Source organism: Uranotaenia lowii, chromosome 3 (assembly GCF_029784155.1).
Source record: "Uranotaenia lowii strain MFRU-FL chromosome 3, ASM2978415v1, whole genome shotgun sequence".
Classification (NCBI taxonomy): Eukaryota; Metazoa; Arthropoda; class Insecta; order Diptera; family Culicidae; genus Uranotaenia; species Uranotaenia lowii.
Genome location: NC_073693.1, coordinates 82,138,864 through 82,154,887, shown reverse-complemented (window position 1 = coordinate 82,154,887; position 16,024 = coordinate 82,138,864). Strand labels below are relative to the sequence as shown.

At 36.7% G+C, this 16,024-nt stretch overlaps 1 protein-coding gene across 2 annotated transcripts in view; it reads left to right on the top strand.

Annotated features, from left to right (window-relative positions):
• LOC129754749 (synaptic vesicle membrane protein VAT-1 homolog-like) overlaps nt 1-16,024 on the top strand; it is a 143,405-nt gene that overhangs the window by 44,260 nt on the left and 83,121 nt on the right. For both annotated transcript variants that reach the window (XM_055750965.1, XM_055750964.1), the window contains exon 2: nt 899-1,400. In XM_055750965.1, coding sequence (XP_055606940.1) covers nt 1,075-1,400 — 326 coding nt within the window. In that variant the 5' untranslated portion in view covers nt 899-1,074. The remainder of the gene's footprint in view (nt 1-898; nt 1,401-16,024) is intronic.

Here is a 16,024-nt window from a genome sequence, read left to right as displayed (position 1 = left end):
CCTTCAAAACGATTTTTTTTTACCAAGTTTTATAAAAAAAACATGAGAAGTTTTTAGAAAGTCTAAAATACGATTTCAAAAAATCTTATGAAAAAAAAAAAGCTCAAGTTTTGTTTTCATGATTTGAGTAATTCCTGGATTTTGACCAAAATTTGCCTAGATTATGCCCGCATTATGCTAGCCTGGATTTTTCCGGCCCGGGTACGTGTTGAAAAAAAAAACTGGCAACCTTACCTCAGGGGCAATCAAATGAAATCAAGAAAATCAAAATTCTAACACTTTTTGTGTTGGAGATTTTTTTTTCAATTAACAATCTTTAATCACTCAATTTTTTGGTTTTGTGCAATGTAGATAGTATGCCATTTTGTTGCACATAAGCTTTTGTTCAATCTGTACCATTTTTTTTTCTATATATGTTCCGATTTGAATCAATTTTAAATCATTTAAGAATGAAATCAGAATTAGAACTTTAGTTCCCAATTTACAGAAGTAAATCTCATAGAAACCTGCCCCTCCGCCTACGGCTACAAAATGCACATTTTTTACTGATTGGTGAAATATTGCTCGGCACAGTTATTTTTGATCCGCGGCGATGTTCGAACACGAACAATAATTATCCGAACTAAACAATGCGTAAGTGTTGCTCATTTACCAAACATCCATTGGATGATCCCGTTCTTGGCCGTCAAGTCATGTTTATAAATATTTACACCACATTCGATGGCCACGTTTTTCTCAGTCAATATACAAAGAAGCCAGTGGGGAAAATTCTCGTCTTGTCGTCTTCTTTTTTTCTTAGCTTCGTGCCTCCAGCCAGACTTCCGTTTGATGCTGATTAATAATCCTCAATTAATTTTCTTTCTTTCGCTCTCTTTTCTCTCTCGGTGTCTGCTTCCAGCAATAAGTTACATTCCGGGACGCGTGCGAGTGGACCCAATTCTTCTTCGGACAAGACACAGAGGCTCAGAAAATCCTTGAACCGATAATACGCCCACGCGAGTGGATTCGTTGCGACAGCTAAATACGTCTTTTGGAGCAGAGCAAACAGCAAGTAAAAAAAACACATTCAACAAAATGACCGAAACAACCGAAGCGCCCGTCGTTGCCGAGGTCAAGACCCCATCTCCGACGACCAATGAAGCTCCGGCCGCCACCACCAATGGCCATCACGAGGAGCAGCCGGCCACCAATGGGGAGGCCAAATCGTCGACCGACGACAAATCGTCCACCAAGTCGTCGGAAAAGGGGGCGGCGGCCCCAGCCGAACCGGAACTGCCCCCGGCCAAGGAGATGCGAGCCGTCACACTGACCGGGTTCGGTGGGTTCAAAAATATCAAGATCCTGAAGAAGCCGGAACCGACGCCGGCCGCCGGGGAGGTGCTTATCCGCGTCAAAGCATGGTAAGTCCCATTTCGATTGTATTTAGATCAGAGCGATTTTTAGTGAATTTTCAAACTTACGAACGTTTTAGAATTTATCGCAGTAAATTAAAAAAGTTTGATTAGAAACCCTTATAACTCTCCCAGATAACAATGAAATGTATCTATGTATAATGTTACAACACATCGTTTTGAAATCGCGTCTGCTAACAATATGGTTGTCTGGTTCTAACTGTTTTCTGATGGTTGTATCGGGCAAAAGGTGACATTTGAAGGCGAAAAATAGCACGACTGATTAGGTATTTAAAGTCAACCTCTTCTACATTATTTTAAGGCTGATTCAAACGGGCATTGATGTTCTTCTGAGCTTCAAGTATAGTGGATTCAAGTTCAGAATGTTGACAGAAATGCAAAAACAAGTTCAATATCCGCCTATAAATACTTCAGGAAACGATGATTCTTTGCAACAACATAACAAAGTCTAAAAACCTCCTTGGCGATGAATGGCTTTTTATATCTGTTTAGCAAGAAAGGTGAATACCGAACAAATATGTTTCAAATGTTTATAAGAGCAACTATCTGTGGATTCTGCTTTCCAAACAACCGTTGCATTTGTCTATTTTAGCAATCATCAGTTGAGAAATATTTTTAATGTACCCGATCAGAATCAGGATTTTTTTCATCAAAAATCCAGCTTTCCTTTTACGTGCACCATCGATTATGCTTTGGAGCATTTACTTGATCAATTTATTAGTGTTCAGCGAAAATACGTTTGCTCGATAGACCTTTGAAACAAGGTTTCCGAAAAAAAAATGTGTTTTTGACAAAATATATTCTGCTTTTCTGTGATCTCATCCAAAAAATTTGTGACGATTTTCTGCGACGATATTTGCATTAATTTTATTGAAAATGACCACCATAAACAAATAGGATCTTCATTACATCATACTTGAAAAAATTAATTTTCAAGTATTAGTGTGATTAATACAAATTTTGAATAACTTCTAAAATACCTACAAAATAACGAAAACCTGTGGATTATGTGAAAATTTTCAAAATTTTGTGATCTGTCATACAGATTCTGTGATGAAATTTTTATCAAAATTCAGTGAAATTTAAAACGAACACAAACACATACAGTAGCTCAATGAAACTGTAAATGCTTCCTCGAAGAGATTCCTTTGATTTGACTACATCTTTCCAGGATATTTTTTTGTTTCGATTATAGTCGTTTTACCATCATTATAGCATTCGCGACTTTATCAACGTTCCAGTTGGCGGATCGTTATTGAAAAACTTATCCGGTACAACTGTGTTCGATGTTTACTCTTGGGCTCGAACTCGCGGACATCTGCTCAGGAGGCAACAGACTTGCCAACTGAGCTATATCACAAGCCGCATCTTTCCAGGATATGAAGAGCATCATACAAATGCTAAAACTAACAACATGCCAAAAATGCACTAAGTATATTTGCCGTGACCGTGATTCGATCTCATGTCCGTTGGCTCAGAAGACTTGAAGGCTATCCTCTATGTCACGGGCTGCGGCAGAATGTTCTGTGACTTCGGCAATCGTGCCTTGAATTATTTGAGATGAAAGCCGATTTATTATTCACTGTTTTGCTCTTAATCCTGGAACCAGTACCTTTTATTGGCCTTTTTGATATACCTTTTGTTGGCTCTCCGCAAAGTGAAATACTAACAATGCTCAAATGATAGTTAACACATTCCGTAGCCAATTTAAACGCAAGGCCACTGATAGAAACCAAAGCAAATGATCCGCTTGGTTTGCAATTTGATAAGTAACTTAGGCTATCCTCCCAACTCGCCTTTAAATTTTAAGCTATTCTGTCAATTCGCTTGGAATTCTTATCCGCTTGATTTCCAATTTGATAAGTAACTCAGGCTGTCCCTGAAATTCACCTTTCAATTTCAAGCTGTCCTCTCGACTCGCTTGTTGTTTTCATCAATTACTCAGACTGTCCTCTAGACTTGTCTTTCGATTTCAAGCTGTCCTCTTGACTCGCTTGTTTTATCATCAATTACTCAGGCTGTTCTCTCAACTCGCCTTTCGATTTCAAGCTGTCCTCTCGACTTGCTTGATTTCTCATCAATTACTCAGGATGTTCTCTAGACTCGCCTTCCGATTTCAAGCTGTCCTGTCAACTCGCTTATTTTTCATCAATCAATCAGACTATCCTCTAAACTCGCCTTTCGATTTTAAGCTGTCCTCTCGACTCGCTTGTTTTATCATCAATTACTCAGGCTGTCCTCTTAATTTGTGTTTTGATTTCAAGCTGTCCTCTCGACTCACTTGTTTCATCATCAATTACTCAGGCTGTTCTCTCAACTCGCCTTTCGATTTCAAGCTGTCCTCTCGACTTGCTTGATTTCTCATAAATTACTCAGACTGTCTTCTTGACTCGCCTTTCGATTTCAAGCTGTCCTGTCAACTCGCATATTTTTTCATCAATCAATCAGGCTATCCTCTCAACTCGCCTTGCGATTTCAAGCTGTCCTCTTGACTCGCTTGTTTTATTATCAATTTCTCAATTTCCTCTAGACTCGCCTTTCAATTTCAAGCTGTCTTCTCAACTCGCTTATTTTTTCATTAATCACTCAGGCTGTCCTCTCAACTCGCCTTTCGATTTTAAGCTGTCCTCTCGACTTGCTTGATTTCTCATCAATTACTCAGGTTGTCCTCTAGACTCGTCTTTCAATTTCAAGCTGTCCTCTCAACTCGCTTGTTTTATCATCAATTACTCAGGCTGTCCTCTAAACTCGCCTTTCGATTTCAAGCTGTCCTCTCGACTCGCTTGTTTTATCATCAATTACTCAGGTTGTTCTCTCAACTCGCCTTTCGATTTAAAGCTGTCCTCTCGACTTGCTTGATTTCTCATCGATTACTCAGGCTTTCCTCTAGACTCGCCTTTTAATATCAAGCTGTCCTCTCAACTAGCTTATTTTTTCACCAATCACTCAGCCTGTCCTCTCAACTCGCCTTTCGATTTTAAGCTGTCCTCTCGACTCGCTTGTTTTATCATCAATTACTCAGGCCGTTCTCTCAACTCGCCTTTCGATTTCAAGCTGTCCTCTCGACTTGTATGATTTTTCATCAATTACTCAGACTGTCCTCTAGACTCGCCTTTCGATTTCAAGCTGTCCTCTCGACACGCATGTTGTTTTCACCAATTACTCAGGCTGTCCTCTAGACTCCCTTTTCGATTTCAAGCTTGTAGCGAATGAGACTCTCAATGGAAAGTGGCGCAATTTGTGGCCCAGAAAAAGAAAAGGCTTAAACTTCCGGCCTAATGCCGGGTACCCTAGCGTGAGACAAATTTGCGTGTCACTCACCTTCTAATTCCGGCAGCAGCGCGGGCCTCTTGGTGATATTCGCGCTAACAGATCTCGCATGAGCGCGGCACGTCCTCCGAGCCTTCCACTTTCCTCGTACGCTGCCCTGGCTCTCTCCTCCTCTGCGTTGCTCGCCCAATCTCGCTTTTCGCTGGAGGCTTTCAGACAAATTTCATCTGCTCCTTCCAACGTTTGGCGTGCGAACGTGCGTAATGTATGCGCGATGATTGAACCCGCACTAGGAATCTTCCGAACAGCGATGGTCGAATATCCAATGTTTCTGACCAGCACAAGCTCTCATTGTACTTTAAACCGGGCACCGTACTATTTGAGCAGGGTATGTGAGCAACGAGGCAAAATCTTCCGATTTTTTATTGTTGTTGCTTCTCGACGACGAATTCGATTTAGGATGCTACTTGCTCGAGAAATCGGTGCTCTGCAATGGGGCCCCCTTATTCGGAAAATAAGATGGCGTGCACAAGGTAAAAAAATTTCCGATTCCCACAAAACGCGTTTCACTTTTTGCTCGTTTCTGCGACGGATTACGGGGTCACTCTCGTGGCTAAATTGAGCTTGTAGCACCGGGTTTTGGCAATCTATCAATAAACTACGATTTTCTTCCACTTTCTCGGCCAAATTGATGTTTAAAAATCGACGGAAAATTAACGCGGGTAAATTTCTTTCCGCACCAATGAATGTTGGATTCAGCCGCGCCACGTCGACACCTCTTCCACCGTCGAGATCAGAAAAAGAACCGGGAGCCTTCTTTCTGCCGCGTGGCCTCCTTTCTTTTTTGACGTTTTCTCCTCGGTTGTCATTGATACACGCTCAAACGCATTTCATTATTTTAGGGTGCTTAAGCCATATCATACTCAATTTTGATAAAGACGTTACAAGCTGTCCTGTCAACTCGCTTATTTTTTCATCGATCAATCAGGCTATCCTCTCAACTCGCCTTGCGATTTCAAGCTGTCCTCTTGACTCGCTTGTTTTATCATCAATAACTCAGGCTGTCCTCTCAACTCGCCTTTCGATTTCAAGCTGTCCTCTCGACTCGCCGTTTTTATCAGGCTGTCCTCTTAACTCGCTTATTTTTTCATCAATCACTCAGGCTGTTCTCTCAACTCGCTTTCGATTTCAAGCCGTTCTCTCGACTCGCTTGTTTTTTCATCAATTACTCAGGCTGTCCTCTTAACGCACATGAAATTGTGAACATGATCAAGTTGTCCTTACGACTCGCTTGATATTTCATTTTTATTCTTATTTCGACATTAGTCTATAAGCGGCTCATTTCCAAAAAATGCTTGTTATTTATCACATATGGCACTAAATTTTCATTTATTTTACTTCTGTTCAAATTGCTATTGAAAATCAACCAACTACATTACTTTCTTTGCTCCAACTGATTTTCGCTTAATGAGTTTTTAAATTACTCATTTTCCCACGTTTTTTGCGTATTGGGTAATTAACAAAGTGTTTCATTTCTAAGCTACTTTGATGATAATTTACTCAACGTGAACCGTTTTTTTTCCTTTCTTGGTTCGATTTCGGTCGCCAAATGTTCAGACCTGTCCCCTCGTAAACTACACCGGTGAACCGTCGGATCATTGACTCGCTCGCTTGATCCTCGACTGACTGACTGACTTCCTGCACACTGATGACGAATGAAGAAGCTTTAATCAACACAATTTTTTAGTTTTTTGGAGTTCGCAATACATGCCATGCCATGAGATCAATCCATTAATTTTTTCTGTATGTAATTTTAAATTTTTTGATTGAAATTATTAACAAAACAACCTATTATATAAACATACATGTTAAAACAATATATGAGGCCTTTTGTAGGGAACCCTTCATTCCTCTCCTCGATTTTGTTTTTTTTGCGGTTACATCGCATGGTTGGCCTGGCCGTAGTTGTATCTGCAATACATTCAATAAGTAATAGATCAAACGTTGAAAAGAAAAATGAAGGACGCATGTCTTTAATTTTCCACAATGGTTACAAGTTATGGAAATGTTGATGTTTGAAGAAGAAGAGAGTGAAATTAATCAACATATTAGTGACTTTTTGACTACATATTTTTATTGGAATGAGTATTTTTCAAAAATACCACTAAGATTTTGTGAATCTTCTTTCGGGCTCCTAATGAATATAACATTCAAATTTTAGTTTTTCGAAGTTGCATTCATCATAAAACACATTCTAGTTATTAGTTTAGCGACGAAGTGTTAAAATTCTAGAAAACATTTCAACCTCCGAAATAATTTCAGACATACAGTACCGTTCATAATTGTATATAAATTAGAAGCACGCACACTGGCACTTCGACTTTGAACTTCCATAACTTTTTACTCTGCTTATATTTTTTGATCAAATTTTCTGCGTTAGATAGATCAACTATCACACTATTATACCACAAAAATTGAGATTTCTGGAGTTGGTGTGGCTTGAGATACAGTTATTCTCTAAATCGCCTTTCTAGGTTCATGCCTAAAATATTGTACCTCGCGTAACTTTTGTTCCCTTCGAGAGAACTTTTCAAAAAATTTAGACATGCTAACTTTATTTTTCAACAATCACTCTGCAAAATTTCAATAAAAAATGTAGCGTAGTTTCTGAGATATTGCAGTTTGAATGATAGAAGTCCAAAAAGTCCGATTTTCGTAGAATTACTGTATCTCAAGCCACACAAACTCCAGAAAGCTCAATTTTTGTGGTATAAAAGTGTGATAGTTGATCTATCTAACGCAGAAAATTTGATAAAAAATATCATCAGAGTAAAAAGCTATGGAAGTTTCAAGTCAAAGTGACAGTACGCTTGCTTTAAATTTCTATACAATTATGAACGGTACTGTAGTTTTATAATGGTTTTTATCAGTCGTGTTGGGTATTTGTTAAGGCTTTTCTTCTTTCTGAAAACGAGAGCTTCATCAATAATCCATGAAACACTAACCCAAGCAACAGTAAAAACTCCTTTAAATTTTATAATAGAAGACTGGTGTTCTATAAAAGATTAATAAAGTATTTTTTATTGCAGTACTATCAGGCAAATATAGAGCTTTTGCCTTTAAAGAAACAAACATCGACTATACGAAATCATAATTATCTACTTACATCTATGAAAGAGGATTTACATGAAAAAAAACTTGAAATAGCAAAGGTCAAGGTATTGAATCATATGTGTGATAAATAGATCTATTTTAATTTATCTATGTCTCAGAGAGGACACTCTGACTCAAGAATGTTCATCTTAAAATCATGAATATGATTCGAAGGCTTCCAAATGCTATTTACATTCAAACTTTAAATGTTATAGATCATTAAAGATGATTGATTCGCCCAAAGCTTGAACACAATGAGTCAAATGACCCCAACAACGGTTGACGAGAATTTGCTGACTGGCGATGATAGTAGTAGGTTACCATACCAATAATAATTGCTCAACCAACTCCATTAATTAGCATTCACAGTTCACTGACATGACTAATCAGAGGCACGATTAACGAGAGCATTGTTCTACCCAGTAATATAGTTAGCTTAGCTTTTAGAAGCTGCTAGAGCTCCTCTATGTATAAAAACGTAACGTAATGTGACTATATGTTTCGCACTTCCTCTTCAGTCACTTCTAATCATGCTTCCTAGGCGTAAAAAAAGTTCCTCGACTCATCCAGCACACACACAAGTCACAGTCACAGGAACTTCCCATTGAGGTTTGTCGTCGCCGCCGTCTTCGATTGTGAACCACCATTATTCTGGTTGTTCTATGCAGCACCAAAGCTTAGGTCAAGTTAGCCTAGTCATCGGGTTTATCAGTTCCTGGAAACTCATCCACTCAGCCATAAGAACTAGGCATAGATTGTGATATGCTAGGGAGACTCTTCAATCGCGATGTCTACTAGATGGTAATTTGCAAATATTGTCCACTCGGTATGATGGCCAGTAAAGTTATATACTGACTTAATTATAGCTTTACGAATTACATAAGTAGTCTTGAAGATACCTTTAATTTTTTTTCAAAAGTACCAATATTTAGTTCCAATGGGACGAAACTCTGGGTTGAGCTGACGATGACACAAATCCTCTGCGCCATGTGTCACTGTCCTTTTTTTTTAGTCATTTCCCTTCTTGCGATGAGTGTTTCGTTTGTTGTTGTTATTATCGGAACTCTTCGCTGCACCCATGCGTCTTACGATGTGATTAAATCAAGTGGAATTTAGCTTGATGCGCTTTTGTCGATCAATTTGTGGTTAAGCATTCGCAAGAAAGGGTTTTGATAAAAATTCGCAAGAAAGTGGTTTGATAAAAAAAATAATTGCATGACGGTGTTGGTTTTTGGATTATAATTGGGCTCCAATTGTTTATCGACAAATTAGAAGCTCCCCCAAAGGCGAAAGTTAAAAAAAAATAATGAAAATGATTCATGTAGGTACCATAGGAACGGTCTGAGTATTGGCGAAGGCTCGGATAACCGGAACCTGGGTATGCGTGTTTCTACTGTATTCTAAGTAATGTCTATTGTTAAACTTAAAACTAAAAGTAATACATATTTGTTTCAATCAATTAGAACAAAGTTTTTAAACCAAAAGCTGGTTTTTATCTATACTCACAAATCAGACTCTACTTCAATAATGATCTTCCTTAGAGGTGGAATTATCGGTATAAGATTCTATGCCAGACCGGCATTAACAAGTTTTCTACTAACTGGCATTGTCCTCCCAGACATCGGCCAAACGGCAGACGGTCAATGTAATGCGTTTTTTTGGTAATCGGCAGTTTCAGAAAGAATATGACAATAAACCTCCGTTAGCTAACCGACTTAGATGGTGCACTGGGTAAGACATCGGACTGGCAAGCCGAGATGAGAATGTTGCAGTGAGTTCGGTCCTCACAACATTTTTTTTAGATGAATTATCCAATAGGATGAAAATCCCATAAAATGTTTTTGTTGTTTCGCTTGAATGTAGTGGTCATGCATCATTTTGCTTGGGAGCTCGAGTCTTTATGCCAGTAGTGTTTTTTCAATCATATCATCTTTGGTACAGTACACTTTTCAGTGAATTTTCAGCATACAGATTTTCTAAATAAGCATTGGATTTTCACAACCTCTTCGCAAAAGGTTACAAAACTTAATATACTCTTAAAAGGCAAATTCAAATGACACCTGCTGAGCCGCCGAGCAATTCGAATTATGCAGCGGTAGGGGGGGCAACAAAAATATCCAACTGATGTTATTGTTGTTTGAAAAGTTTTTTTTTAAGCCACATTTTCACTTTCCTCCAGCAGCGGCTGCAACAAGAGAGCCTCCTCGCAGCATACCAAGCGCAAATAAAATCGAAGAAAAACTACAACACTTTATTTTCTCCTAATCGGACTTGCAGTAAGCAGCTTCCCCTCGTGGCCTCCTAGGGGGCGGTAGTGCAATGGCCATGTTAACTGTTGTGTCCAAGGGATGGATTTTCTTTGCCAACCCCCATGCCGGCGGCCGCCCGCCATGAAGGGGGCAGTTAGTCGCTCTCCAAAAAGGGGGCCAAAACTACCATCCTTCTTACATATACGCGTGGCGCGTATGTGTATACTTTTAGTAAGCGCGCCGCCCGGCAGCAGCCCCATTTGGAATGAAAGTGAAAATTTTCATGGATCGTTAAATTTTGCTTAAAGTTTTTCGTGTAATGGCATTTTAACAGCTTATCGTCGTAGCCAGAAATGGCTGTGCTGGGGCCTCTGTGTATGTGGCTAAATTGGTGATCTATTTCTTATTTTATGGCTGGCTGGTGCAGCTAAACCGTTTTCCGAAAAACAAACACCATTCCGGACACTCAAGTTGTTCTTTCCTAATCGAATTAAAGAGAAACGGTTGAGTCGTATATTCTAACGAATCCTTCTGGTTTACAAAAAAAAGTTTTTGTTTGATGAGTCAAAAAAAGAAAAACGAGACTACGCAAAAATTGGCACACACGACGGCTTAAGACCGGCAGAATGCGGCTTAATCTTATCAGTTGCAGCGGAAGCATTTTAAACAAATTTGAGTAAGCTTCGTAATGTGTGCAGACAGCATTGTTGATTGAGGTGCTCAAATAAAATCACCAAATGGGTCAGTAAGCTGGTTCCAGAATTCAGGATTTTTTTTGTTTATTGTTTTTTAAACCAATGCAGATTGAACCAACAAACTGGGGAGCCGCCGGCTGATAACCTTTGGGGTTATTTTTTTTTTGACTAATATGTGGAACATGCAAACTGTTCGTGTTTGCTTTTTTACTGCTTCTTTTAACTAGTGGTTGTTCATATCGTTTCGTATTGTCTTTCGAAAACCTAAATTTTGATAGTAAAATTTCATTAACAGTTCCGTAAATGTCTACTGAAATTCATTTACCTTGATTCAAGTCAAGTTCATCCTTTCTAAAAAAAACTATAAGGGCGGCCTTATAAGGACCTATAAAGCCATACGAGGAAGAATGACCTTAATGGGTTGAATTCCTATAAAAAAGAAAAAAAAGACCTATTATGCCTTTTACTCTCATCCGTCCCTGAAATTTTTACCTGTTACAACAGTCCCTGGAGTGTCAATTCGACACTCCTGACTAAAACCCAATATACCCTAACAAAATTTATAGTTTTGGAAACCTCGTAATGTAACTCACATATGTTTCTCAGACAATATTCACCTAAAACACTTCTGTTTTTCGTTTTTCAAAGTCTAAGAAAAAAATCCGAAAAAACATGCTTGGTATAAAGGAATGTAATTCAGCTACGAAGTGCTCCAAAAAAATTTCACTCAGTGTCAAAGAAAGCTGAAGTTTGAAGCCCATGTATACGTATGGGTTTCTGTAACGTAATTACACCACTAGAATCGGTATAAAATTACCTTTGTAGTGAAAAGAAATTAATAACGGAAGTCTTGCGTTTATATACTTAAAATCCCGTTCAAAGTTAAATCTGAGAAATCTGAGAAATTGTAAATTGATAGAAAGCTCGAAAAATAGCTTCCTTAGAAAATTCGTCAAATTCGTCGTTCTGTGTTTCGTATTCTGAATATCTAAAAAAAAAAAGCAAAAATATGCCAAATTACGTCAACTTGCCAATCATCTTTTCAAAATTTATCTGGTATGACTATCAATTTTGATGATTAATTCATTAAAAAGTACGGTTTTAACACTTTTTTTTACATGTTTTGTGGTTATGATCTTAAAAAGTTCAAAATAGCATGTTTTTTCAGATTTTTTTGCTTAGACTTTGAATAACGGAAAACTGAAGTGTTTTACGTAAATGTTGTCTGAGAAACATATTTTACTAACTATAAATTTTGAAAAAATCGGTTGAGAAGTGTCAAATTGACACTTAAAGTCTGTTTAGGGAGTTCTCTTCCTAGGCTTTCAGGGTGCGTCCATAAAAAAGTAATGATGCAAAATTATAGATTACGAGAATTTATTGAGGGTCCCCTAAGAAATTGTATTATTTGGATGCACCCGACAAAAGGTAAAAGCCGTCAATCTTCCAATAGTGTCATATTGACACTCAAGAGATGATTAGGGTTAAAGGAAGACACATGTAATGGCAGTTTGTTTCTGAATATGGCAGGGTGGCTAGCGAACCGGGAAACCCGAAAAAAACGGGAATTTAAAATAGCACTGGGAAAACTGGGAAATAATCGGGAATTTGAAATCAAAATCGGAAAAATTTCTATAGAATTGACTTTTCTTCATCAAGACTAAACAATTGTTCAAAAGCTTTTCATGTCCGTTGTTGTTATTAACAAAAAATGAGAAATTATTAGTTATATTCTAATCAATTTTTCGCTCTTTCAAATAATAAAATTGTAAAAAGAATTTAACGCTCAAATTGAAAATTCTTATTTAAGATTTTGTTTCAATATTGGAAATTTGAATTGATTAATAATTTAAACTTCTCATGATATTTCATATTTTACTTTGAATGCAGATTAAAAAATCAGGTTAAAATTCAAGACTAAAGTTTCTGATTCAGAAGTCGGACTCTTAATTGAAAAGTGAAATTTAGAAGTTATAATTTGAATTGTCATTCAAAATTCTGACATATAATATGGATGCACCATAAAAATTCTGGATTCGAAGAAGAATAAATATAACAGAAACTAGAAATCAAAATCCAAAATTCTGCATCTAGGACGTGTTTGAAATAATAATTTAAATATTCATTGATTAGCAATCACATTCTAAATTCAGTATTGACGTTCATAGACCAGAATTTTACACAAATTCGTTGTCAGAATTAAAATTCAAAGTCTGAGTTCAAAAGTTGAAATCGAGTATGAGGACAGAATAAGCTATTTTTCAAATTTACTTTTGCAGCTATAATCTTAAGCTGTTTGGATATACGTTCCATATACATTAAAAAATGATCGTACGAAAGTTGAAAAATCATTATTTACCTACCAAAGTGGAGGCAATAGACATACATAAATTTCCTTTTTTTGTAAAGCGACAAAAACTACACCAATTGGGCGTTATCTGACACCTTATTTGTACTTATTTGAATAATTCAAGAGAACGCAAAGTTTTGCTCAAATAGCTTTCAAATCTTTGCAAGTGACAATATTTTCCAGTTCTTTCATTGGTCAATATATCTGAATTTACATCTGATTTATAGCTATCTGAATGCACTGCTGATTACAGAGAGAACCTGACAATAATTTTCTCATTTAAAGCCCCCCCCGCATGAGCAAAATCATTTCAAAGTTGTCAAAGATGGTGGACTTTCTATCATATCCGATTAAAACCGATTTCAGACGACATTTTATACGATCTTTTCAATATGCGTTTGAAATTGCGATTCGCAATACTATTGTAAATGACCTCAGTTATCATTTCTGATAGGATTTCATGTTTGCTGGGTAAGTTCACCGAATAACAGTATTTTTTTGTGGTTATCATCTCATGTTTTGGTTAAATGTCGTTTAAAAATGCAAAAATTACCTTTTTTTACAAATTAAAATTAACCTAGGACTACTCATCGCTAGCTATGCTGTATTAAAACAAACACTTATTTCAAATAAATTTATTATCCTCGATCAAAGCAATATTTCAGAGATACATATATGTTTAAAAAAAAACTAAAATTTTCAATTCATCAAAAATTCATGATTATTTCATTACCGTCATTACTTCTAGTCTTTTGATCTCACTTATTTGAATTTATAGAACAACTTTGTTGAAGACCGCGAGAGCAAACCATATTTTTAAAATTGAACATTTAAAATTTCTTTAAAAAAACTAAAATACCTAACTGATTTCCTAAGAAGCTGAATTTCTAGCGCACTTTGAGGTCTTCGAGACAGTTGATTATTGGTTTAAACCTTTAATTTGAATATTTTAGATATTTTCCTAAGCATTCTTAAAAATATGAACATTTTTTTCAAAAAATGAAATAAGCCCTTGATGTTAACAAAACAAATACTTAATAATGTTGGAAGGAAGAATTTGAATATTTTGTTCAGAATCAAAACAATCCAAAGACTCCTTTTAATGCAACCTTGTTATAAGAAAAGTACAGATACCGGTATTTCGAGCGCATTTCACTATAATCTTCTGTGAGCCTTTTTGAAAACGTTTTCGAAAAAGATAGTAATTTGCTATCGAAATACCGGTATCTGAACCTTTCTTATACCGTGGTTGAATTGAAGGAAATCTTTCGATTGATTGGATTCAGTAGAATTATTCAACAAAGTAGGCTCACAACACATATTAGAATATTTAATCAAGAGGATATTCAAGGTTCGAATAAAGGTAAATTGAACTGAAATATATCTAAAATTATTTTTTCATCTTGATTCCCAGCATGATGATACTTGATTTTCCACTCCAAATAAAAAAAAATCTCTGAATTTTTGAAAATTTGCATACCATTTCAACCCCAAGATTGTTTCACTGATAAATTCCCAGCAAACATTTTTTTAGGTACATATATTTCTCAACAAACTTTTTTATACCTTCTAATACGTTATAGAATCATTGCACAAAACTTGAGCAAACATCATTTACCTACCAAAGGGAAAGCATTATACATACATATTCTAAACTTCTGGCTTAAGCGATAAGAATTATACAAATTGGACGATATTCAACACCTTATTCTTACATCTTGAAAGTATGTGAGAGAGCGGAAGTTTTCCTCCCAATGCATGCAAACCGTTGCCATCGACAATATTTGCTGCTTCTCTCATTGGACAATTTTTCCAAATAAATCATCTGATTTTTAGCAATCTGTTTGCACTGCTTATCGCAGAGAGAACAACAAGGTTGTTTTCTCACTTGAATCCCGCGCGTGAGAACAAATTTGTAAACATGGCGGACTTTTTATCATATCCGATTTATACCGACTTTAAGTAACCATTTTTACGATCGTTTACTTATTTGGTAGGAATTGCGATTCGCAGTAGCATTGTTCAGAGTTTGAGTTATCATTTCAAGTGCGATTTAATATTTTCTGTGTTGGAGTTATTGATGGGATCGATTGGGATCAAGGTCATTAAAATACTAGGTTCTCTGTCTTTTACAGTAAGTAGGCGTGGAGACCGCGGTGAACTGGGGAGATTCTCGTTATCTTTGTTTACAAACTAGCAGTGTGCTAAAATCGCTAAAATAAAAAGGCAAGCTTAGGTCTAAACTATTCTATAGATTAAAGGTGAACAAACGCAACGAAGCAATCATCACGGCAGATTTTGAAATTCGAGAGATCGTATCACCTTTTATTTACTCCTCTTGGGTCTATTAAGGTTTCTACTAGTTTTCAAAATTGCTAACAGCTACCTACATTTTATTTACGAACTAGTTGGAACTAGTTAATTTTTTTTAACGGTCGCTATACAATACAAGGTAAATAATTGCGAATTGAATAATTATATTTTTCATTTAGGTTGGTATTGGAAAACTAGTACTAAATTTGCAGTCAGCGTTTTTCATACAAAACATATTCATCTCCTGGGAAATTTACAGTTTTTCCTATTTTTCGTTTGGTACAGCAAGTGTGTGTTTCACGTAGAAACATTCGAATCGCAAAGGATTGTTCTAACGATAGGCCATTATAATTCCCAACGTGGAATGTGGGCATATGAGATAAATCAATTTAAATTTTCATTAATACAGCGCTGAGTTCGTTGAAATTAGAATTGGACGGGAGATGCCTTTTTTTCACCAGAAGGCACCATAAATTATTAACAAACCAGAAAAAAAAGAGTTGCGGTGTGATAATTGATGCTAGCAGCAAATAAAAGTCCAATGTCGGGAAAGTTTATTTCGACCAACACGTTTGCGTGCAT